This window comes from Pimephales promelas, chromosome 14, assembly GCF_988280905.1.
Source record: "Pimephales promelas chromosome 14, fPimPro1.hap1.1, whole genome shotgun sequence".
Taxonomy (NCBI): domain Eukaryota; kingdom Metazoa; phylum Chordata; class Actinopteri; order Cypriniformes; family Leuciscidae; genus Pimephales; species Pimephales promelas.
In genome coordinates this window covers 20,477,368-20,503,132 of record NC_142782.1, presented here as the reverse complement: position 1 = coordinate 20,503,132, position 25,765 = coordinate 20,477,368, and the positions used below count along the sequence as shown (strand labels likewise).

Here is a 25,765-nt window from a genome sequence, read left to right as displayed (position 1 = left end):
TTAACCTTATTTCTTCTCATTCTTTTGATGCGTGTAGCTCATTTTTTTGTGTGTGGATATTTTAACCTGTTAACTGTCACCCCCCCTTTTTTGAATAGACATGAAAATGCACATTTCGAACTTAAATGGTTGTAATTCAAGAACGCTTTGGAATATAGACATATGATTGGTCTTGTTTTAAAGAAGACATTTGGCAGATTTTTGTAGAAGTGAAATAAATTAAGAAAGTGAAACAGAAAAAAAGTTATAGAAGTTTGAGTTTATGGAAATGTACAATGTAAAAATATTAATTATTCATATTTTACATAAAATATATATTTTCAAAACCTGGGCTACTCTAAAATGGAAGAAAGATCAAAGCCAAAAATCTGAACAAGTTGTGTTTAAAATTTTAGGTTGATATCTCAAAAAATGAGCTTTCAGTAAGATTTTGTTTGAGCGCAGTACCAAACTTTTTCACTAGGGCACAATCAGACTCCATTACTGCCCATATAAGGGCGCCTGCATTTCCATTCGTGTTTTGAGTGATATGAACCATTATTTTCACAATTTTCATACAATTTCTGAAGTAGAGATCCTATTCAGAAGTAGCATGGGAAGTTTGGCAGATTTTGATATGAATTGAACCTCTAAGAAACACATACAAAGAACACGCATGTAAGTCATAGCTATATGCCACGTCACAAATGGTGAATTTATTATTTTTTTCTTGATATTTCAAACTTTTCAGACCTTTTTTTTCCAAAATAATTGAATGGATTCTATCTTTTGAACTTTTGGCATGAAAACAAACTGAGGTATCTACCATTTTTTCATGATTTTTCATGTTTACTGCTATTTTAAAATAAAGGTCTGAACATGCCTTATGAGTATGAAAATATTCTTGTTTTATATTGATAAATTATGGCTCCTCTGTAATATATTTTGAAAATCAGTCACCAAATATGGAAACTAGAGATTGTAAGCTTTCAAATGATATATAGTTTGTCAATATTATTTAAGGTATTTACTAAGATATTATTGTTTTAAAAATATAGTGGCAAACGTCCCACCTGTGGGACGGTGACAGTTAACCTCAATTCTTACATGGCACCTTTAAGCTCATTTTAACCCTAAAATGCAGTTTTTATTTTACCACCAAAATTTAGTTTTATTCTCATTACAGTAACAAGAAAAAGTTCTTAGTTACACTGCCTTAAAACGCATACCTTGGGTCTTTATTGACTTGGGATGTTATTCACTGCCCTCCTCCTCATTCATTATTTAAAGACATCAACCTTCTTAGTATTCCTCAATCAATTCATTCTAAACAATATATCAAGAAGAAAAATAATACAATTATAAAACAATGTGTTTTCCCATTCAATATTTCTAAAAATTGTATAGGGTCGCTTATGACCAAGGTGTGTTACAGTGTAAGTATATTTTTTTCTGCACTACAATAATTTAATCTTTGATGACTGAATAAGTACAATTCACCTTTATTCCACAAAGTGGCAATGTCTGATGCATAATGATGAAGTGACGTTTCACTCATAGTGACAGCAGGCAGAAAACAAAAGAATAGGAAGGATATCAGCAAAAATTGAAATGGCTCAGCGATTTACTGCAAAGTAAGTACAGTACAAAATCATATATTAGTGTCACTGTCACATAGATCTGGTGAAGAAGCTGTCAGCGATCAAAATATGAAGAGTTCAGATGCAAAAGCCTCTAAATGCCATTTGAAATTTTCTTCTTTAATGATGATTTTTATCAAACTTGTATATTTAAGTTCAGTAATTTCACTTAAATGGCAATGATAATTACCTATTAATTGTTATTTAAGTGAAATTACTGAACCTAAATATACAATTTTGATAAAAATCATCATTAAAGAAGAAAATTTCAAATGGCATTTAGAGGCTTTGGCATCTGAACTCTTCATATAGATTTGAAGATGTTGAAAATGATAGTTTGAGATAGCGAATATGAGCCAGATGAGAATATACTGGAAAATGAGCGACACTATGATGAGGACAGTGATGGTCTTATAAAACATCTGCTCAAACTGAACCCGTCCAAGCTCCAAAAGGTAACAAAATATGCTTTTATGATTTTATTCTTCTGCAATTGCTACTCAAGAGAGTTTTATATTATCACAATAGGTAGAGATCCATCTACTTAGATATAGATTTGGGTCCCGAATAAAGACTAAAGATCCGTATGTAATTATGATTGGTGAAACATTCATGCGTTTAAGGGTTATTCACATTTTTTTTTTATTAAATCATTATAAAAAAAGTATATTTAGAAAAAAAACACACATTGGTGACGGGAATCACTTAAAATAGACACATTACGGGGAGGATAGTATAAAACCAAAGTACTTTGCAATAAAGACTTAACCATCTTCACTTCACGACTGACATTCGTTATTTCTTACAATCCTCATAATACACTGTGGTTTACTCTAATTCTCAGCCATGTAAATTCTTGTTCGTCATTGCACACCTGTCAGAACGTGTAGCTGTGGGGAGCAATATAACCTTTGCTTAAGAGTCCACTCGTGTCTAAATCAAATCCCCTCTGACTTGCACCTCTCTCTGACTCATGGAGCACAAAGCTTTCGTCTCTTGGTAACATGTATTTTCATCTTTGAGGTTTTACAGATATGGTGTAATACTGTATATTCATTCTCTAGAGGTGGATAACTGCTGAGTTAAGGTTTCATGTAAAATAAAGTTTTTAAAGAGTGTGGCTCATTTTTGTTCTAATATTGAGTGTTTTTGCTCATGAAGTGGAATGGCTTTGTCATGTGAGAGCAATTGTTTCTTGATTTCATATTTTTGCAAGCTATTGCGAATCATTGTGAAGATTTGAAGGCGCCCTAGAGGCACTATTTCATAAAGCATGTTTAACTAAGGTCCTTACTCATATCACCATTTCACAATATTAAAACCCTATGACAGCTGTCGCATAATATAATAAGAAATAAGAAATTTGATGCGTTGTTCACCTGCAATTTCTGCATCATTCAGCTATTTAATCACATTTACTATATTTTGGCGATTTTGAGCCTGTGAATGAATAAAATCATGTTAGTGTTAAAGTGTGTTTGCTAAAACAGTTATAAGACTGACTTTAAAAAGGTTTTTGCATAGTCTCAAATTGATGTGGGTGTATTTACATATTTTCATATTATTTGTTAGTTCCATGACCCTTGCCCTGTATCCACACACAAACCTACAAAAATACTGATCCAGAAAGACTAAATGTTCCTTCTGAATTAAAGCCGCTTGAGACATTTGTCTCGCACAAATCGCCTTTTCTTTAAAATACATTAAGTAGTTAAGCAGCAGTGCATGTGCATAGCCTTTAAAGATGCAATGTGTAAAAATTTTGAGTATCTATTGACAAAAATGCAAAATGACATCTATTACTATGTTTTCAGTGGTGAATAAAGACCAGAATGTTTTTATTATCATAGAATGAGATATTTATATCTACTGTAGGATTACAAATTTTATTAAAATGTTTAATTTAGGTTCTAATACAATAGTATGCAAACTGAGGAAGTTTATTAGTGTGAGGAAGTTTAAACAGCGCTACAGAGCGCATTTCGTTCATACCTTGAAAGAGAAGCTGCAGAAACCTAGCCACAAACACTCTGAGTAGTGACTTTTCCCTTGTCAGAAGTGTAAAATATGTAGTTGGACTTTTTCATATAACTTAGTTCTCCCTCACTGTGTTATGCTTTGCTATGTGGGGATAAATGTGCTGGTTACGTTCGTGAGACAGCTGATTAGTAAATGAAAATTCTTGGCCGAAGCCGAATAATAATGAAACGCTTGGCCGAGGGCCGAAGGCCGAATACCGAACATGGCGTTTCACATTTTTTACATTTTTACATTTTTTTTCACCTTTGCATTAATTAAATAGTATATGAGTTTTTTTTTACTATTTTGTCTTGCTTTTCAGATATTAAAAAAAAAAAATCTAATTTAAAAATAATTATTTAACACTGAATATTTTTTAAAGATTCCAGCAGATATACAAAGCACAATATAACTTCTATAAATGTACTAAATAAATTAGTAAAAAAATGTCGCTGTATTATGGGTTAAAAAAATGTCGCTGTATCATAATGGACTGTGGTACATGAAACAGTGACAATGTTACACACTCTTGGCTTATTCTGGCTATTTTATGCTGATATGTTTGTCCCATTTTAGCCACCGTAGATTCTTGCTCTTTTTTTAATGTTTATTGTACTTCAAATAATGTTTTTTTAATGGCTTTAGTTTTAGTTGATAAAAGACCCATATATGTTACAGATACCATCATATAAACGTTCGAGGAAGCATAACCTGATCTTAAATATGACCTATTTTCATTTCTCTTGAGTAGGAGATTCATTCTCATATATGGCCTTTAGAGCAAAATAGATGTTGGTAAATGAAGAGAGCCATGTCAGTGACATTTAAAGAAAATGTCATTGTTTTTCAAGAAAAGCAAGCTGAACATGATATTGAGCTGCTTCGCCTCCTCTTCTGGTCTATTTTTCTTCGCACCGGGCTTTTATGAATTTCCTCCCTTAGGCAGATTCAATGAGATTTGTAATCTTAATCAAACAAATGATACTAGCTATAAAAGGATATTTGTAGCATAATAGGAGAAGATAATAATGGTAAAATTGGGGTCCATCATCAAAAATATGTCACATCTTCTTCATCGAGGTATTCTTGGAACACCATTGCTCCTAAATTAAAAAGAAAAAAAAAAATTTCTTTTCCCCTCTCACTCAGCCCCAATTTACTATCTAATTCAGTCCATTCAGGTCTAAAGTCAGCACATGTTTTTCACACTCACAAGTTGTAAAACTAATAAATGTTCCCATACATCTAGTCCCTTAATATTTTGTACTGTTTATTGTCTGTATTCTTGTTGCTGCTGTTTTATTGGCAATAGGCAACAATAAGGTTGAGAGATGAATTAGAGTATGAAAATTAGACTAAAGGTCACCTGACATAAAATCTTCAGTTTCTGAGTTTTTTTTTTTACATTAATATGAATTTCCCTAGCCTGTATATGGTCCCCCAGTGGCTAGAAATTTAAATCGGTGTAAACTGAGCTTTGGCTATGTTTCTCTACCTTTGAGAAAATGAAAGCTCAGACGAGCTGATCCTGAATCTCCTCCATATTAGCCACAATGGGCTCAGCGTCGAGAGCTGCCCCTTGGTGACGGTCCAATTGTGTCACGCTCCCGCTCAAAAGGGCGTGGTCTTGCCCTATAAAAATAGCTCGATTGGCTGATCATCTCACTGGTTTTTCATCACCGAAGCGAACCAGCACGTAGCAGGCATGGCAAGATACGCAGTTCTCATTCCCTCTTCTAGAAACCGAATATGGTCTCTTACAAGAGGTTCTCTCGTACTGCGTAATATCTATGCAAAACGATGTGCAGTGTGAAGTGGTGCTCAAGCGAGTGCAGTACTCTGTGCCGAAACGACAGGGCAGGTGGTGCTTGACTTTTAAACCGAAAGCAATTTGGTTTGTAAGGCGGGAACTTCTAGGTTATAAAACCTTATAAATGTAGACGGGGAAGCCCAGCCTGCCGCCATACAGATATCTTGTAAAGACATCCTACTAGACCATGCCCACGATGAGGGCATGCCTCTGGTGGAGTGTGCTCTAACACCCAAAGGGCACTCAAGTCCCTTTGTAGTGTATGCCATTGCTATTGTATCAACTATCCATCTTGTTACGAGCCTGGCTCAAAGCAAGTAACAGAGTATAGGGAAAGGCCACACACGGAATAGTTATAGCTATACGATATAACTACTTCGATATAACTAACTATATATATATATATATATATATATATTTATATTTGAATTTAAAATGTTATACAGAATAAGGGTTTAATCTGTTGCCCAGGCTAATTCCTGGTCCCGCTGAGGCTGTGTGGGTTTCTGGAATATAATTGAAAGGACACATCATTGAGCCCAGCAAGTTTGATTTAGTTCCACACAGAGCCTCAAAAGATGTTTCAAAAGATGCAAGAAAATATGCACCGGACAGGAGTTAATGATATATTCCCAGGGGATCAACCTTTTTGACTAATAAATCAATGTAGCTACAGACAAAAGTCAATAATCAATTATTTGTTACATGCTACAGCCCCATTAAGTAGGCTAACCTAGACAATAGCTGAATTGTACAGAACTATGGCACAAAACAAATCTTCTTTTTGCAAACTGTGAGCCTGCTGGTGGCAGGATTCCATGGTTGCCTACCATTTACCATGAAAAACCATAAGTGAACGCAGCCTTAAAAACAGTGTATTATATGATGTGAGATCCCCGTCCGGTATAGCAGAATAGTGTGGCTCAGTGCTTTTCTAGGGAAAAAGTATTAAATAAAAGTTTAATTCACTGAAAAATAAATATTTGTCAACAAAAAAAAAACAGAGAGCATCAAGGCTTTTATCATTAATGAAAACTCACAAACATAAAAAACTCAAGCAATCAAAAAATCTTTTAGCTAAATGAAATTTAGCTAAAAATGAGGTTGTGGAAGGAAAATAAATGATTAAACTCAACCTGCCCTTAATGTGCTCCACAATAAATAAAATAAAATAAAATGGGAAAATATTTCCCTGAAGTCCCTGTGTATTTTATCACATTATTTTTATACTAAATTGTTATTGCTTTACGGTTGACATGAAACAGAAGTTGTGATAGTCTTTTATTTGCCATATTGTGAAGTGTCCGAGTAAAAGCGGCTTCTTGAACAAAAAAAATTTTTCGGCGGGGCTTGATTTTTGTCCATCGGGAATTGTTGGATCAGTGTAGTTTGCTATTGATGTGATCTCATGACAGGTTGCCCCCTCGTCCCAGTTGTTTAGAGATGTTGAGGGGTAGTTATTTTTAAGAAAGATTATATATATATATACATATATATATACATATAGTTATATAATGTACATTAGGGTATATGGTTGCATTTTATGCTTTTAGTTAATGCTTACTGCAACAATTTAGTCATGTGTAGGCTAACCAGGATTTTTTTAAATATATCATTTACAGTCTATATAGAAATATTAGTCACATTATGTATGGGTCACTTATGATGAACTTTGATTCATCACATGGTCCTAAAGCACCTTATGATAGCTATCACTATATTTTCCAGGTCCAAAACATTTTGATTTATTTAATATGTTTTATCAATTGATTTACACAGGCTGAAATGCCATCTCATAACATCTTAAATGCTGTTGGCATATTTTAAATTCATGGCACACAGTGTACCATACATTACAATCAAGCAATAGCAGCAAACCCCAAGCCTAAGATGCAAATTAGATTGTTTTGAGTAAGCTATTACCAAAACTATTAGCCTATATAATCTGATTTATTTGCAGTTTAAACTATTAACTAACTACTATAACTAAGTGGAAACCAATATACAAATATCTTAATAATACTGGTATTCAAAAGCATAATGCATTAGCCTACAGCAAACATCTCATGAAACACGTGAGGTCAAAATAATCATCACCACGCGGGATGTAACCCTTGAGCTGTCACACACTGACACTGCGAAGCTTTACAAACACTTCTTCAGTTCACGAGTCGTATACATGTAACGCTTACTCTCTCTTTGTGGGCTGCGTGAAGCAGAACACTTTGCTCTTCATCTTTCTTGGCTCTATTGACCGACTCAAGGCTAAAGTCGAGGGGTCTTTAGGGAGTTAACGAGTAAGCCAATAGTTAATCTTCTCCCGCTGTGCTAAAAAATAATAAAGCAAAAGTAATAAAGTTGGAGACCAAGCGCCAGAACCTCAGCCTGTCCCAGTGCAAAAAACAAGGAAAGGAAAAGCGTTTTATGCCGCAATGGACTCTGCAAAGTTTTCCAGGAAGCTGTGGTGCGCGCGCAAACAGCTCATTCTGATACTCGCCCCGCTACTGCTGCTCCCGCTGATCTTCGTTATGCCACCAAAGGTAAAGAGTTGTTAAAATCAGTCACCTTCTTCTATGGCCTCTTTTGGACTCAGAGGATTGTTAATTATGCGTTACTGCAGAATAAATGTGACACAGTTGATTAAAATTGTGTAAATATTCGCAGATATTGACCTATTTCAGAAAATATTATTTTCTATCAGTAGAAGAATAAAGCACATCTGTTTCTTGAAGGGAATGACCCCAAAATGTAAAATCTCAAGCTTATGTTGTTCCAAACTTTGTATATTTAGAGGTACAATATAGCTTGTCACGGACAGTATAGGCCTACCTAAAAATTGAATAAAAATTACATCTACTTTTTTTACACCTAAAAAGTGCATTCCAGTATTAGTTTCTTAGAGTAGCAATATGACTGCAACCAACGTCAACATCACCGCTTTCAAGACCCAGAAAGATATGACATTGTTAAAATAGTCCATCTGACTACAGTGTTTCAACCTTGATTTTATGTAGCAACGAGAAAACCTTTTGTGCAGCAAAAACAAAAACAAAACAACAACAACAACAAAAAAACAACAACAAAAAAAAACAAACAACTTAATTCAACAATTTCTTTCTCTTCCATGCCAGTCTTTTCCGGGTTCTACGTCAGATCGCCAGCTCAGTATTGGCCGGCTCCTGCATCACACGCATGAATTGTGGTCCTCACATAAACAGCGTCAGAGACAAGGAAGAGAAGAAATTGTTAAATAAAGTCATTATTTTATTTATTTTCTTGCGCAATTCTTGTCGCTTCATAAAATTATGTTTGAACCACTGTAGTCTAGGGCTGTAACGATATGCGATATGAATCCGAAATCGCGACACAGGTGTAATAAGGCAGAATTGCAGCGCACCCCTTCCAACTCCCAGTTATCTTTCACGTCCAGATCCAATGCTACTACATCTTTAAATTACTATCAATATTATTTGAAGTTAAAGGGTTAGTTCACCCAAAAATGAAAATTCTGTCAATATTTACTCACCCTCACGTTGTTCCAAACCTCTCTTTGTTTATTTGTTCTGCTATACACAAAGGAAGATATTTGGAAGAATGTTTTAATCAAAAAGATCTCATTCCCCATTGACTACCACAGTAGGAAAAAATGGTAGTCAATGGGGAATGAGATCTGTTTGATTAAAACATTCTTCCAAATATCTTCCTTTGTGTTCAGCAGAACAAATAATTAATCGAGGTTTGGAACAACATGATGGTGAGTAAATACTGACAGAATTTTCATTTTTGGGTGAACTAACCCGTTAACGTTATAAAATACATAGACCTACACCACAAAAAACAGTTGACGATAAATTTCTTAATTTTACCTATAACGGCCGTTTCACACCGCTAGTGCCAGTGTTTTTTTTTTTTAAAACATGAATGTTAATCATTAAGGGCATTCACACCGAGAGCAGGAGCAGTGCGTGAGAGTCAAGCAGGAGCATGGCTTGAACAGCAGTGAAGTGGTGTTTTTGCTGCGCTGCTCACGCTCAATTAAAGTAAAAGCACGCTTTTGATGGACAAAAGAAATATGATTTACATTTACATTTACATTCTCACAAAAAATGCCAAAAATGCACAGAATCAGCATATCTGAGTTTTAAAGGCACACTATGCAAGAATTCTACCTTAATATAACAGCTTCAAAGTCATTTTGGTGGTAAACAAACTCATAGTATGCTGAATCATCTTGGTAGTAAAGCTTGTGGAGAAGGGGGACGCTGCTGGAAAAACAAGCAATGCAAGTTTGAGAGGAACATCCTTGACAAATCTCGTGAGAATCACAACATGCTTTATGGCAACGACGTCACAGTCCCACTTTATATTAATTGGCTCTATTATGTAATAATTTGATACAATGGACTTATTGTGTTCATACATGTTTTTACATTGTAATTATATTTGAAAAATACCAGCATGTAATTACAGCTATAATTAATTTATGTAATTACATTTGTAATTACACAGTTGACTCTTCCCTCACACCTTAAACTACCATTAAACCGACCCATACCACCACACCTGTCCCTAACCTTACCTGTATCATACCTCAGTAGCAGCAAAAGTGCTTTACAATACAACAGGAACACAATAATATGTTGTACTTATTTTTCGATGTAAGCACATAGTACTTAAAGCCACTTAATATAAAGTGGGACCAAATATTTTTTTAGAAAGACAACACAAAGGCACCACTGAAGCAGAAAATTTAACAAAAAATAAGTTTGTTATGTTTTGAATGATGAAGCAATATATTGTCCAAAACGAAGGCAAAAGCTTTCTGTTTGTAATACATGGTTTGCATAGGTTCATAATTTATGAGATTATTAACAAGCCACTGCACACTTCATCCTCCAAGAATGATCTGATTAATAATGAACCAAGAATGAGTTGGTTAGAAGTAATTGCAAAATGGCTTAGAAAAGTGAAATTAGTTGTGAGAAAAGGTCTAGCAACATGCCAATGCCATATTACATAGTGCCCTCTAAAGGTGTCAGAAAGTGTATGTGATGATGTACCTGTAATACAATGCAGGACTTCTATTTAAAATATTTAAAATGCCTACAAGGACTTTAAAATGAAAGTGCTGCTCTCCGCTCTGAGAATGTGTCTAGTGAAAATTTGCTGAGGAATATTTGCACACACAGAAAATGAATTTCCATGCATTCACAGCAATCCTTATTAACTCATCCCTGCATCTATCCATCTCTTTCTTTGTCCAGGAGGGCAAATGTTTGTATGTGGTGCTTCTGATGGCAGTGTACTGGTGTACCGAAGCTCTCCCACTGGCGGTGACTGCCATGCTTCCCGTGTGCCTCTTCCCCACCATGGGAATCCTGCCTTCTTCGAAGGTCTGTCCACAGTACTTTCTGGAGACCAACTTCCTGTTCTTGAGTGGTTTAGTGATGGCATCTGCTATAGAGGAGTGGGGTCTCCATCGCCGTATAGCCCTCAAGGTGCTGAAGATTGTAGGAGTGAAACCTGCCTGGTGAGAAAGATTCTGTCTTAAAGATGACCTATTAACATTTTAAACTTTATTTAGCGTCTAATGTTGCTGTTTGAGCATAAAAAAGGTCTACTAAGTTATAAAGCACAACGTCCACTCCAAAGGGAGTTCCTGAACCACCTCGATTGTAGTCTTGAGTTTTCTTCCAGGAACGTACACGTCACAATATTCCTCATTTAAATAATTCTTGCCCAAGGCATATGAAGAAAAGGAGACGAGGGCTGGTTGAGTTGCATTAGTATTGTGTTGAAATTCACAATTTCAAAATGTGGGGCTTCATAGAGAAAGAAAATAAACAGGGCTGCATTTTTAATAAGCTACTGTAAGTTGATCATGGAGACCATTGTTGCCAATGATTCTGTGATCTGCTTAGGCTTGTGATGCTTTTGAGAATCGCAGCTCCTGGTGTTACAGATAATTTGATCTTTTACTCAAATATGAAATCTGGTCATTTACTCAAATATCTGTGTCAATTCAATCAATTCTATTAGTTGGTAGTGGTACAACATTCGATAAATAGGAAACAATGCAACAAAAGTATCTCTGCTTATTTTTATAGCTTTTCTCATCCCATATAAGTTTTCTCGGACACAAAAACTGAAAGAAAAAAGTAAAACATGTAATTTAATACTGAATGTGTTTCTGCGGATAAATATAGTATTCCACAGCGTGGTTTTGATTCATAACATATTTTGTATTCTTTTTTGATTGTGGAGTTGTTTTTCTTTATTTATTGGTCAGTATGTGCAGACAGAAAAGATAGAATATAAAATCTACTGTCAGTTTTATAGGCAATAAAATTTGACACAGTTTTATATCTACACATTGTGTACTGTGCACCCACATTTTATTGCACGGATTACTGTAGGAATGGTTGCGTAATCATATATTAGGTGTGACTCTGCTTGTCTTTCTTTCCTATCCAGGCTGATTTTAGGCATGATGATCACTTCCTCTTTCCTGTCAATGTGGTTGAGTAATACAGCCACAACAGCCATGATGCTGCCCATTGCCAACGCCATACTGGAAAGTCTGTTTGGAAATCTGGAGACTCTAAAAGAGAACTGCAAGGTCAAGCGGGACCCAGAGGGTTGGTAGAGTGGGGAGAAATTCATATTCTGTGTGTTGCAAGCTAATTAGGAAATGAATGTCATCATCCTCATTTTTAATGTAATCATGACATCAGCATACTATTTAGATTTATTTGGTCTGAGAATATTTATTTTAGGGCACACAAGACTACACAAGGCACACATGACTTTAAGGCACACATGATTACACAATATAGGCCCTACAACCTGAATGGAGAACTTTGAACTGAACAAAGCTTCTTTTTTTTTTTGGCAGTCAATATTTATTTCTTTAATGTGTAAATATATTCAGAAGCCTACTTTTATTTAGAATATAAATAAATTTTTTATTATTTTATTCTAAGTTATATAAATAAAACATTCCATTGCAGGTGATTCTCAGGTGAAGATGCATGTGCTTCCTTTTGAAAAACAGATACTAACCTCAGATGACAGGTAAGTGAGAATTATTCATTTGTGACTTTCTTTGAACGAGCAAACTTAAATATCAAACACAAGAACTTGAAGATTTGATATCTAGTTCAGTCATAAAACTCTAGAGGGTGCCGTCTGATAGGTCTTTTACATGCAATCTTCCTGCAATTACATCATTACTTCATGGAACAAGCTGATTGGCCTCTGCTGATCATTATTTTTTTAACATTTAAATAGTCTGATTCAGTGTTTGCTGTAGGCTACTCCTTCAGCTTGCTACCAGAGTTCCTCTGAAACCTTCCACCTCCCCCAGCTCCACCTGTCTAGATCTGCTACAGCAATTGTGTTTTTCTATTTATGCAGTAGCAGCAAATTTTGCATGTCTGACTGTGCGTCAATTAGCAGTAGTGATGGTAGAACAAAGTGTTTCAAAACTTTTAACTAATTCAACCAATTGCTTCGCAAAATGATTAATGCTCAAAACGCCACACACGGGTGACCGTTACTGGTCAGAACAGTGTAAATGCAATGAAAACCCAGCCCAAATATCAATAAAAGCACCTTTTACAAACCAATTGCAAATGTTTTATCTACTTAATGCAATTAATAAATAATCTATTACCACTAAATATGATGTGTCTCTATAATATGTTTATTTTATTTTCTTAAATTGTAGGGCTTGTTTTGTTTGTTTTATGTAGAGCTTGGTTAATCAGACCAGTAAGAAATTTAACTACAACTCTTAATTTTAAATTATTTATCATGTCATTAAAGGGTTAGTACAGCCAAAATAAAAATTATGTAATTAATGACTCACCCTCATGTCGTTCCAAGCCCGTAAGACCTCTGTTCATCTTCGGAACACAGTTTAAGATATTTTAGATTTAGTCCGAGAGCTTTCTGTCCCTCCATTGAAAATGTATGTATGGTATACTGTCCTTGTCCAGAAAGGAAATAAAGACATCATCAAAGTAGTCCATGTGACACCAGTGGGTTAGTTAGAATGTTTTGAAGCATCGAAAATACATTTTGGTCCAAAAATAACAAAAACTACAACTTTTTTCAGAATTGTATTGTCTTCCGGTTCTGTTGTTTTGTTGTGGTCCGTGAGATTTCACGTAGTGAAACTACGCAAAGCTTCTGTGTTGCACGTTACAGATAGGCTCACTATTGACCGACGCTGGTCATGTGTGTGATGTGTGTGATGTACAACCTAGAAGCTTTGCAGTTATTGCAGCATTAAAATTGGTGTAATGATAGTCTGGATTTGAAGCTTATAAATGTTCTCACGTGAATATAAAAACTTGTTAGAGCATCCTTTTATAACCTTAGAATTTCAAGTCTGAGTCTTTACTAAGAGATTCAGTCCCCTCTGTAACCCCACAGACCTGAGTGGACAGACAGATCAGAGCAAACGAATCTGGAAGTGGTCAGAAGAGAGTCGGAATACCAGATGAAAGTGTGGAAAGGATTTCTGATTTGTATACCTTATGCTGCAAGCATTGGAGGAACTGCAACCCTCACTGGCACAGCCCCCAACCTGATCCTGGTGGGTCAGCTCAAGAGGTATACCATTTTTCCATGGATGCCATGGTAAATTACAATAGTAATAGTTTTGCATTGCATTCTTTTATTCATCTATATATTCATTTACCAGATGCTTACATTCAAGTTGACTTGTATACGAGGAATACAACATGAGCATTTCAACTTAAAAGTGAAAAGTGCTTGTGAAAAAAAGTGCTGTACAGTACAAAGGTCCAAATATTGCTTTTAATAGCACATTCAGGGTAGACACAAGAACAGTAAAAAGAATAACAAGAAAAACGAATCGGTTACCTAACGTAACCTCGGTTCTCTCTAGATGAGGGAACGAGTATTGCGTAAGCTAGCTTACGCTACGGGAAAGATTCATCTTTGCTGAGAAGTTGAAGCCAAAAAATTATTCCATAATTTTGTAATCATTGTCAACGCAGTCTCTTCTGAGGCAGACCATGAGCGGGCTAGCTAGCGGCTCATTGGTTCGCTCAGAGAGAATGCACGAACCTATGGGAGAGCGGCGCTGAGTCCGCGGCCAATGAGCGGACGGCGCTCGCTTACTGCGTCACAGCCCGCCAAAAGGGGCGTGGCTACAGTGTATAAAGGTCGCTCTCCCAGCTCGTTCGTTGATTCTGTAGCATGAAGCGAAACGCTATTGGCGCAAGCACGGCCGGGAACGCAATACTCGTTCCCTCATCTAGAGAGAACCGAGGTTACGTTAGGTAACCGATTCGTTCTCTTACGAGAGGTTCTCTCGTATTGCGTAAGCTAGCTTACGCTACGGGAACACCTGGTCAACGCCGTGCGCGCTAAGTAACCACTAAGCATCCCAGGGGAACACCGGGGGAATCTATAAGTGGATGAAGATAATACGGCGGCCAGCATAGCGGCCGTTACTATCTAGTGCAAAAACGCCCAAGGCGGCCGGCGAAGGCGGGCCGTGATGTGTGGGCTAATGCATAAGCACATAGGGGAACACAAGGGGTGAGCCGGTGTGATGGAACTCCCGATAGTGCGGCTTCTATAGGAGGGCTGTGAGTACTAGACCGCCAGAATTTTAGCCTGTAAGGCTGGAACTTCCAAGTTGTAAAATCTGACAAAGGTGGAGGGGGAGGCCCATCCCGCAGCCACACAAATGTCGTGAATGGAAATCCCGCAGGACCATGCCCACGATGAGGCCATGCCTCTGGTGGAATGAGCCCTGATGCCCAGAGGGCAAGGCAGGTCTTTAGCGGCATAAGCAGAGGCAATCGCGTCTACTATCCACCTGGATAGGGTCTGTTTCGAGGCGGCTAGTCCCTTGGTGCGGCCACCGAACGACACAAACAGCTGCTCCGAGCGTCTGAACGCGGCAACGCGTGTAGTGTACACTCTGATAGCCCGAACCGGGCAGAGGCGGTCAGCGTCACGTTCGCTATCGGATGCAGGCAGCGCCGATAGAGAGATCACTTGCGCCCTGAAAGGGGTACCAATCGCTTTTGGAACATAACCGTGTCTAGGCTTTAGAATGACTATGGAGTCACTCGGTCCAAACTCTAGGCACGCGGCGCTCGAAGACAGCGCGTGAATGTCCCCCACACGTTTTACTGAGGCGAGAGCCGTCAGAAGAACGGTTTTTAACGAGAGGTATTTTAGCTCCACGGACTCAAGTGGTTCAAACGGTGGGGCTTTCAGAGCTTCTAGAACTATAGAAAGATCCCAGACCGGCACCGTAGGGGGGCGAGGGGGGTTCATCCTTCTGGCTCCCCTGAGGAAGCGGATGATTAGCTCGTCTTTGCCCAGAGACTGGGCGCGCCGGGGTTCAGCGAACGCCGCGACGGCTGCCACGTAAACCTTAAGAGTGGATGGGGACCTGCCCTTATCCAGCATCTCCTGAAGGAACACTAGCAAAGACGAAACCTCGCACGTCCGTGGGTCCAAATTCTTGTCGGTGCACCATTTGGAGAACACAGACCATTTTGCAGCATAGAGCTTTCTGGTAGAATCCGCTCTGGCGTGTTTGATCGTGTTCAAAACCCCTTCTGGCAATTCGACGCGTAGTCGTTGGTCACCCATGCATGAAGCGCCCAGCGCTGTGGATGGGGATGCCAGATCGAGCCGCGGGCTTGAGTGAGGAGATCTGCTCTGATTGGAATGGGCCACGGGGCTGTCAGTGACAGCCGCGTTAGCTCCGGGAACCAAATCTGATTCTCCCAGCGCGGGGCTATGAGGAGCACCGAGTGGCGTGAGTCCCTGATTCTCTGAATGACCTGCGGTAGCAGAGAAATCGGGGGAAAAGCATAGAGCGGGCGGCGGGGCCAATCCTGGGCTAGCGCGTCCTCGCTCTTTGAAAAGAATATTGGGCAGTGAGCGTTCTCTTCTGACGCGAAAAGATCTATCTCCGCTCTGCCGAATAGGCGCCACAGTGTTTGGACTGTTTGAGTGTGCAGGGACCATTCTCCGGGGGAGACCAGGTTCCTGGACAGCCTGTCTGGACCGTCGTTCAGATGGCCCGGCACGTGCGTCGCTCTGAGTGATAGCAGGTGACTCTGGGACCACAATAGGATGCGGCGTGTCAGATGAAAGAGATTCTTGGATCTGACGCCGCCCTGGCGGTTGATGTATGATACCAAGGCCATATTGTCGGAGCGAATCAGGACGTGGTGACCGTTTATGCGCGGGAGGAAGCACAGCAGCGCGTTCTCGACCGCGATCATTTCCAGACAGTTTATGTGTAAGGAACTCTCGTGGCTCGACCACTGGCCGGCGGCCGGTGAGCCCTCGCAAACCGCTCCCCAACCCGAGTTGGATGCGTCTGTCGAGATGACTTTCCGGCGAGAGAATGTTCCCATGGTAACGCCCCTCTGAAACCACTCGCTTGCTGCCCATGGCTGCAGTGCAGTGATACAAGTCTGAGTAATCCTGATCATCTGGCGGCCCGTCGTCCACTCGCGGTGGGATACGCGGCTCTTTAACCAGAATTGAAGGGGGCGCATGTGCAGAAGACCCAGCTGTAGCACAGCGGAGGCTGAAGCCATATGACCCAGCATCCTCTGAAGCGATTTCAGGGATGTAAGGGTACCCATCTGAAACGAGGCGGCTAGGCGCTGAACACGGCGCGCGCGCTGTGTGGATAAGCGAGCCGTCATCGTGATAGAGTTCAAATCTATTCCGAGGAACGAAATAGTTTGACTGGGCTGGAGAGAGCTCTTTGTCCAGTTGACAGAGAGTCCCAGCGCTTCCAGATGGTTGAGGAGAACTGTGCGGTGCGACAGCAGCTCCGTCTGGGAATCTGCTAGAATCAGCCAGTCGTCCAGATAATTCAGTATGCGCAGCCCCTGACTTCGCAGGGGAGCGAGCGCTGTATCCATGCACTTCGTGAACGTACGGGGTGCTAAGGATAGGCCGAACGGGAGAACGGCATACTGGTAAACTTGGCCCTCGAAGGCGAAACGTAGGAATGGCCTGTGATGAGGGTTTATCTGGATCTGAAAATAGGCGTCTTTCAGGTCTAGAGAGATGAACCAGTCCCCCTGGCGGACGTGCGCGAGGAGTTTCCTGACTGTGAGCATTTTGAACGGTCTCTTCATGAGCGCTTTGTTCAAAGCCCTGAGATCTAAGATCGGCCTGAGGCCGCCGTCTTTCTTGGGGACCAGAAAGTAACGGCCGTAAAACCCCGACTCGGTCATAGATGGCGGGACTCTCTCTATAGCGCCCTTCTGCAGTAGCTTGGCTATTTCTAAGCGAAGCGTGTTCATAGCAGCCGGGCTGACAGTGGATTCGAGCCGCACGCGCGAGCGTGGCGGGCGGCGACGAAACTGTAATCGATAACCATTCTTTATTATGCTTAAAACCCACGGGGAGATGCCGGGGATGGCTTCCCACGCTTTGTAGCATACGGCTAGTGGTTGAATGGCGATTTCGCCCTGATTGCTGCACATTGCGGGCTGGACACTGGGTGTGGGCTCGCTTATAATGTGGAAGGCAACGGGACTTACACTCAGAGAGGAGTTTAAGGGCCTTGAGACAGAGCGGGCAGAGGGGGGACACGCGCACGGGCTCGTGGGCGTGCTTATGTTCTCTGCTGCTGGAGCGGAAAGTGCACGCTCCGTGAGAATGGGCTCTGCGAGAGACCTTGGGCATAAAGTGCTTGTGTGTGTACGTGAGCACATGGTTGTGGGCACATTTTTTACACTTGAGGCTTTTATGCTCTTTTTGTGAACTCTCTGGGTAGCCGTGAAAACGGCTTTTAGTCGCTCGCAAGCGGGCAGGGAAACCGGCTTGTTTGTGGCGGTAAACACTACTGTAGTCAGCGGTGAGACGGGGACTAACAGAGGGCGAAGCTTTGACGGTGGTCCGGCCGCAGCGGGAGAACGCCGTCTTTTTCTCAGCTGTGCTAGGCAGACTTCTGTTGATCAGGCTTCAGCGTGATCTTGGGTCGAGGCCCCCGGGGAGGAGGCTGTCTGCGGCGGCTGTCTGAGCGAGAGCGAGGGCGGCCGCCCTGTCTACGCTGGGGCTGCTGAGCTTGCTGAGGCGGGCGCTGCTGTGTGGTTCTGGCAGGCGGCTCGTGAGAACGGCCCGTCGAAGAACTCGAGCGGCGGGGCAGGAACAAGTTCATGGCCTGAGTCGCTTTTTGAACCTCGGAGAAGCGGTCAACGATGCCCGTGACGGCGGATCCGAAGAGCCCGGTAGGGGAAATAGGCGTGTTGAGGAACGCGGCACGTTCTGACTCTCCCATGTCGGTAAGCGTGAGCCATAAGTGTCTCTCGGCGACACAGAGGGCGGCCATGCATCTCCCTAGAGCTTGTGCGGCGGCTTTAGTGGCGCGAAGGGAAAGATCCGTAGCGCTTCTCAGGTCCGAAAGGACGGGCGGTTGCCTCCCGCTGCTCGCCATTTCACACAAGATGTCGCTCTGGAGCACCTGGAGGACAGACATCGAATGCAGCGCTGAAGCGGCCTGACCGGCGGCGGAATAGGCGCGGGCATGAAAGTTAGAGGTCGCTCTGCACGCTTTAGAGGGAAGCGTATGAGCAGACCGCCATCTAGCAGAGGGCGGGCAGAGATGAGCGGCGACCGAGTCCTCGACGGGTGGCATGGCAGTATAACCCTTCTCGGCAGCTCCGTCCACTGAGCGCAGCGAAGCGGACACATCAGAGCGATTACGGGCCGAGAGAGGAGCATTCCAGGACTTCGTGAGCTCGCTGTGAAGCTCAGGCAGGAAGGGTGCAGCCCGGCTGCAGGCGGGGGCCGGACGCCGGTGCAGGAACTTTCCATCCATGCGGTTCGGTGGTTGCTCAGGGGGAGGAGACCACTCGAGACCCAGGCGGCTAACGGCCTGAGAAAGGAGGCGCGTTAGTTCCTCCTCGATGCCGGCGCGGGTCCCCGCAGACTCTCTCGTCGATGAGCCGATCGACGACCAATCCTCGCTGTCCGAAGCGTGCAGCGAACAAGAGCCCTTCTCATCCGCGGTGTCCTCGGAGGCGACAGAGCGGCCACTCGGCGGCAACTGTAAGTCCGGCAGGGGCGGAGAGGGAGAGCGGTCGGTGGGCGGCGGCGGCGGCCCACATGGATCCGCAGAGGGCTCCGGCGGCCTCTGGGAGCGGCGTTTCTTCTTCCGCGGCGAATTTAGAGGCGGCGCTGGAGCGGTTTTGACCGCCTGTAGTCGAGCCCGCAGGGTTGACAGCGGCAGGTCCTCGCAGTGGTCGCATCCTCCGTTGGCGAGGGCGAGTTCTGCGTGTTCCACTCCGAGGCAGAGAGCGCAGATGGGGTGGCGGTCTCCATCCTCGAGCGGAGAGCGGCAAGAGCCGCAGGAATTACGAGGCATCTTTAAAAAGACGCTTGTGCTCTTTTAGCAGGAATAATAAAAGAAAGGATACGCGTCGGATGGCGCTAGCTTGCTGGGCGGCTGAAGGTGGCAGACGGCCGGCTTCCTCAGACTCCGGAGCTCGCTAGACGGTGCCTTCTCAACGACGGCGGCTTCTTCCCAGAACAGCGGATGCGTGTAGCTCGCTGAATGAACAAGAATCAACGAACGAGCTGGGAGAGCGACCTTTATACACTGTAGCCACGCCCCTTTTGGCGGGCTGTGACGCAGTAAGCGAGCGCCGTCCGCTCATTGGCCGCGGACTCAGCGCCGCTCTCCCATAGGTTCGTGCATTCTCTCTGAGCGAACCAATGAGCCGCTAGCTAGCCCGCTCATGGTCTGCCTCAGAAGAGACTGCGTTGACAATGATTACAAAATTATGGAATAATTTTTTGGCTTCAACTTCTCAGCAAAGATGAATCTTTCCCGTAGCGTAAGCTAGCTTACGCAATACGAGAGAACCTCTCGTAAGAGAACTACTATAGTAAGTGCTCATGGAAGAGTTGTGGTTATTTTTAAAATTATTACACACAATTATTTACAGAAAATTATTATTAAAATGTTCAGCAAACAAATCTGGAGTGTTTGAGTGAATAGCTCGAGAGATACATGAAAGCTGAGAGCAAATAAGATGGGGGGAAGCACTCAGATTCAAACAAAATAGGATAATAGTCAGACACACATGCATCAATAACCTCCAGATTTGAAATGGAAAAACCACGAGACAGTACCAAATCTAATCTGTGTGACCCAGATTGTGAGTTGGACCACATACAGATTGTACAAATTTCAAAGACTCTAAAATAGTTATAAATTCCCAAGAATCAATAGTCTATCAGCCCGAGTCACCAGATCAGAGAGAAAATCAGAAAATTGTAGAATAAAATCCTTGCATTTAGGGGGTCTGTAAATAAGAGCACATTGGACCATTTAAATCAACATTCAATAACTGGACTTCAAAACTGGAGAAGGTGTCCGTAGGCACAGACTTGCATTTGAAATAGTTTTTAAAAATTGTTGCAACCCCACAACCATGTCCAGAGGCCCATGGAGAACTGAAAAAAGCACAGTCAGGAGGAGCAATCTCGGCAGGAGGCATCAAGTCACCCTGTTTTAACCAGGTCTCAGTCACAAATAAAAAGTCTAAGAAGTGAGATGTAAACAAGTCATTTAAAATAAAAAGATTTGTTCGATATTGACCTTGCATTCACTAAGGCCATCTTTACAGTAGCGGGGCAATCAGACTGCCGAGAGCTGAGAGACGCGTATTTGACCAAACTGATGTTTCCAAGAAGAGCTGCGACGTGGCGACCAGATGACAGGGATGGGATAATTATCCTGAGACACAGTCGAAGTCCTCACAAGGAGGTCACGGCGAGATCCACGATGGATGTACCTGCGACAGCGTGTAATTCCCAATGCGGCGTAGCGGTTATAAATTGCGCCAGAAAGACGGCACAACGAATTTAGTCTCTGTCAATCCACCGAAGAGTATTTAAGCACCATATTTCGAGAATTATCCACACCGGGATCCAAAAGCAGACCCCACTTTGAAGAACAAACAGTAGAACTCCAGCACACCAGTGTGCAAATGATATAACACCACATTTCGATCTTGATTCACTCCTCCATGTTCAAGTTCACCAAACGAGTCTCAATAGATCCACGCATTCAGTATGAGAGAACCTCTCGTAAGAGAACTTACTCATTTACTAACGTAACCTTCTCTCTAGAAGAGGGAACGAGTACTGTGTATCTGTGCATGCAACATGCTCTGGTTCCCTTCGGCGATGAAATATGGAGCTGTATTTTTATCTCGGCGGGACATGACGTAGTGGGCGTGAAGCGCCCCCATTGGATCTGATGGCACCAAAGGCTTCTATCGATAGGCTGCTCTATCGCAGGACAGCCAATCATAGGCAGTATAAGAAGTGGACAGAGCCATCTCATTGGAACTCAATTGAGACAAGTGAAGCCCATTTTTTTGCGATTTTTTTAGGACTTCCGTTCCTGACGCGCAGACTCGACGTAGATGTGACGTGAGCAACCCGTCTGTCTTCTAGTGGCTGTGGCATGAGAAATCTGAATCATTCCCTTCCGAAACTTGCTGAGGTGGAGATAGTGAGTAGGAGCTTTCCATGAGCTAGGAGCAGGAGAAATTTTCGCTAGGTATTCTGATGAATTATTTTGTCATTTTGCCTCCACGTTTCCCCGATTGCCTGCGAGCTTCTCCTCCTGTGCATACGGTAATGGCCCTGTACCACATGGCACACTCCGAACTTGTGGACTTCCTCAGAGTCCACACTTTGAAGACGTCATGTAATGCAGACCTATAGGGCCCTTAGCGCGAGTCCGCGAGGGTGCATTGAGAGGTATTTTTGGGACAGACTCGATCGTCACGCCAGAAACAGGAACTCGTTCCTCATGCCTGTGAAAGCCTTATCCCTCTCCATACGGAGCTGAATAAACTTAAAGATCATCTCATCAGTCCCTTTATTAGAAATATATAATAATTACTTTTGAATGATATAAAAAAAAATTATCATTAAAAAAATTCCAGTCTTTAGCATCGAAAACAGGATTTATTTTATTTTCCCAAATCTTATCCATGTGAACTACACAGCCTGCTTTTACAGTTCTATAATTGGATATGCCACCTGGGCATTATAATAGATGTCATGGTCATGTAAATGATAAATACAGTTGAATAATAGCCTACATAATATTCAATATTAACACAAAACGAAGAAGAGTTTAAGAAAAATGTATAGTTTCAATATTCATACTACGTTTATATGACTCAGTTCAGTTCAGTTCATATAATGAATCATAATGCAATCGTATATTCAACAGCTATTATTACGTTTGAGATACAACCACTGGTCGATAATATGTTTGTATAAACTGTAAGTAACAACTAGTAAAATGTACGCCTATGTCATAAAAAACATAATTATACTCTTAAATATTCTCTTCTCAGCCATGTTTACAGTCCCCGAGCGAAATCTCCTCCCATTCTTTTTTTCTGATTGGCACTTCACAAGGATTCCTGGGTAGTTAATGTGCGTAGAGCCTGCATCTATGCGGGCTTCGCGGAAGACCGCTTCAAGGGTACAAAGGGGGTGCTGCTGAGCACACTTCAGAGAGTTAAAATGCTAAACGGGACGGCCTACGGACTTGTAGACTCAGCGAGCACGCGCAATCTAAATCCGGCTTCAACCCGGTCGATGGATTACCCCTTTGCAGCCAATAGGCACGCGAGCCATCTTGCCTTGTCTGCATGCTTTAATTTTTGGCTTTAATAACTCGTAAGCGTAAGATATTACGCAGTACTCTTTCCCTCTTCAAGAGAGAACCGAGGTTACGTTAGTAACCGAGTACGTTATGTCAAGTTGTCATAACAAAGACATTTCAAACAATGTCATATTTGCATTAAAAATTTAATAATTGAGCGAATGACACTTAATAACAGTTGTCATAAACATGCATAAAACCTCCTTCATATTCATGTGTCATGTCATGATTATGAAAGTGTCATGACAGTCTTATGCACACCCCTTCAAGTAAAGTGTTTCCCAAAAACCCTGTTGAACAGTTGCAGTGATTGTGTGCCATTTATACTGCCCTGTTTTAACTAATGAAGAATTGTGGGTGCCACATAACTTTGAAAAAGCTGTTTATCCAAGTAATTAGGTCACCAACAACAAGCCAGATTGGAACATAGTTTGGTTTCCACTCAGGATCACCACAGAGTTTGAGATGGCCGAAATCCCAGCTTTAGTTTTCTCAGGCAAGACAAAAGATTTGAGTGAGTTTCCAGGGTAATTGTCCTTTAGTAGCAAGCAAAGACATTTAGAAAGCTTTTTAGATCAAATTGAGAACATTTTAATTAACATTTTTGTGGTATTTTCATTAAATTAAATTAAATTAAATTGAATTAAATTAAAATTATTCTAGGATCAAATCAGCAAAGTTCATAAAGGAATTTTTAAACATAAATGTACAGTGGGATTTAAAGAATTTAGAGAATTAGAATTGCTTATAATTAGATATGTTCTAATTTGGTGCAAAATGTCAGTATACATTTTCGTGAAAAACCCAAGAATCCATCTAAACTATATGATTTGAGAATGGTCAAAGAACATCTTGTGCGCTTTGGTTTAACCTTTTGCATAAAGGCATTCACATGATCTATGTCACAGATTTACCCAAGTAACCTAAGAAATAGTACAGAATCTTCCATTTCCTTGTAATTGTCCTAACTTTTTTCAAAATTATTCTATTTATTCAAATAGGTTAAAAAGGGGGAACAAAATCCAGATTTGGTGGTATCTACATAAATCATAGTTAAATAGTTAAAATGTGCTGCCATCAGGACATAAAGATCTTAAAGTGTTGCACCCGCTGTGGGGAAAGACTGAGAGCTAGTTTAGTGCATGTAGTTTATTGCAGCTGTTGAGCTACATGTAGATTGCTCATGACTTGCATTTAAATGATGATTATATGACTTTTAACAGACATTTAACTTTTCTTGCTTTAACTGATTGGCTGGATGAAGACCTCAAACTGAACTGACTGTCCTTTGGCTTACATATAAATTCTGTCATGAAGTGAGAGATCAGATCAAAGGTACTGTTTTGTTAAAAACAATGCAGTGTTGTGCTTCAACCTTTATTATGTTAAAAAGCCTTAAGGTGACCTGTATACAGTACATCTCAAATGGAAATTTACTTACTGGGAGTAATACAGTGTTTATTTGTTTTAGTTTCTTGCTTACTTCAAATGTTATTAGATTAGGTTTTGTGAATGTAATGCAGTAACTTATTTGGCTACAGGCTCCAATCATTTACCATATTTCATCACTGATGTTTAATCGGCTAAGAACATGTCTCATAATGACTAGACAAAAAGGTGAGACAAAAGAAGAGCTGAGGTTACACAAAAACACACTTTACATGTGATCACCATTTTTTTTTTACTTCTGCTTTGGCCTTTAAATGAAAAAAATATATTAGAATGAATTAGAATTAAAAAAAAAATTGATCTGGAATTTGGCTCTGTAAGAAAAGATTGACCATGAAAGCACTTAATAGATACAATATAGCTGACACTCAATTATTCCTTCTTAGTTTAAAAAGCATTTTATAAATTCCTGTTTTCATGTTCTCAAGAGTTGTGATAAGGACAAAAAGTGAAGCAAAAACAATTTATATAACAGCTTATATATTTTTATATAATTATGTATAATTATATTATATTTATAAGTGTACAATGACCTACTTATAAACGCTAAGTATAGCACATTAGTGATGTTATTTTTCAGCGACTCTTTCTGCAGGTTACTTTGATATGCCAGTAGGTGGCATGACCGCCTTTATGAGTAAGTCATTGAATCATTGACTTAAACGAGTCATTCGAAAACAAAAGTGATTCATTCAGGAACGAAGCACCTGCATGTTTGTCGGATATTATCTATTCTGCTGTGGCTTCCGGGGACCCCCAGAAGGCTCCAAGGGAGTACTAGGGGGTCTGTGGAAAATAGTTCAAACTATTTTCACTGGCGGAGCAAAACAACAGTCAAACTAATTGCAGTGTCTTGCATGTTTGTGTAGCTACTTCCCTGAATGTGACCTCATAAACTTCGGTTCATGGTTTGTCTTCGCCTTCCCACTCATGCTCCTCTTCCTCTTTCTGGGCTGGATCTGGATTGCTTTCCTCTATGGCGGGATCAACACACGGTAAATACGCAGTCTAAATTTAGAAAATGACACACGTATACTACTGTATATTAACCCAAAAAAAATGATCATCCACATGCAAGGGACCCCATCCTAAAATTATAAGGCAGTATATGTAAACAGACCCAATTTTTTCATGAAAATT

At 41.0% G+C, this 25,765-nt stretch overlaps 1 protein-coding gene across 1 annotated transcript in view; it reads left to right on the top strand.

Annotated features, from left to right (window-relative positions):
- Window positions 1-7,637: 7,637 nt before the first annotated feature.
- slc13a3 (solute carrier family 13 member 3) overlaps window positions 7,638-25,765 on the top strand; it is a 33,920-nt gene continuing 15,792 nt past the window's right edge. Inside the window, exons 1-6 of the mRNA XM_039679436.2 lie at window positions 7,638-7,988; window positions 10,713-10,978; window positions 11,923-12,086; window positions 12,459-12,522; window positions 13,888-14,067; window positions 25,495-25,620. Of these exons, the coding sequence (XP_039535370.2) occupies window positions 7,881-7,988; window positions 10,713-10,978; window positions 11,923-12,086; window positions 12,459-12,522; window positions 13,888-14,067; window positions 25,495-25,620 (908 nt within the window). The 5' untranslated portion in view covers window positions 7,638-7,880. The remainder of the gene's footprint in view (window positions 7,989-10,712; window positions 10,979-11,922; window positions 12,087-12,458; window positions 12,523-13,887; window positions 14,068-25,494; window positions 25,621-25,765) is intronic.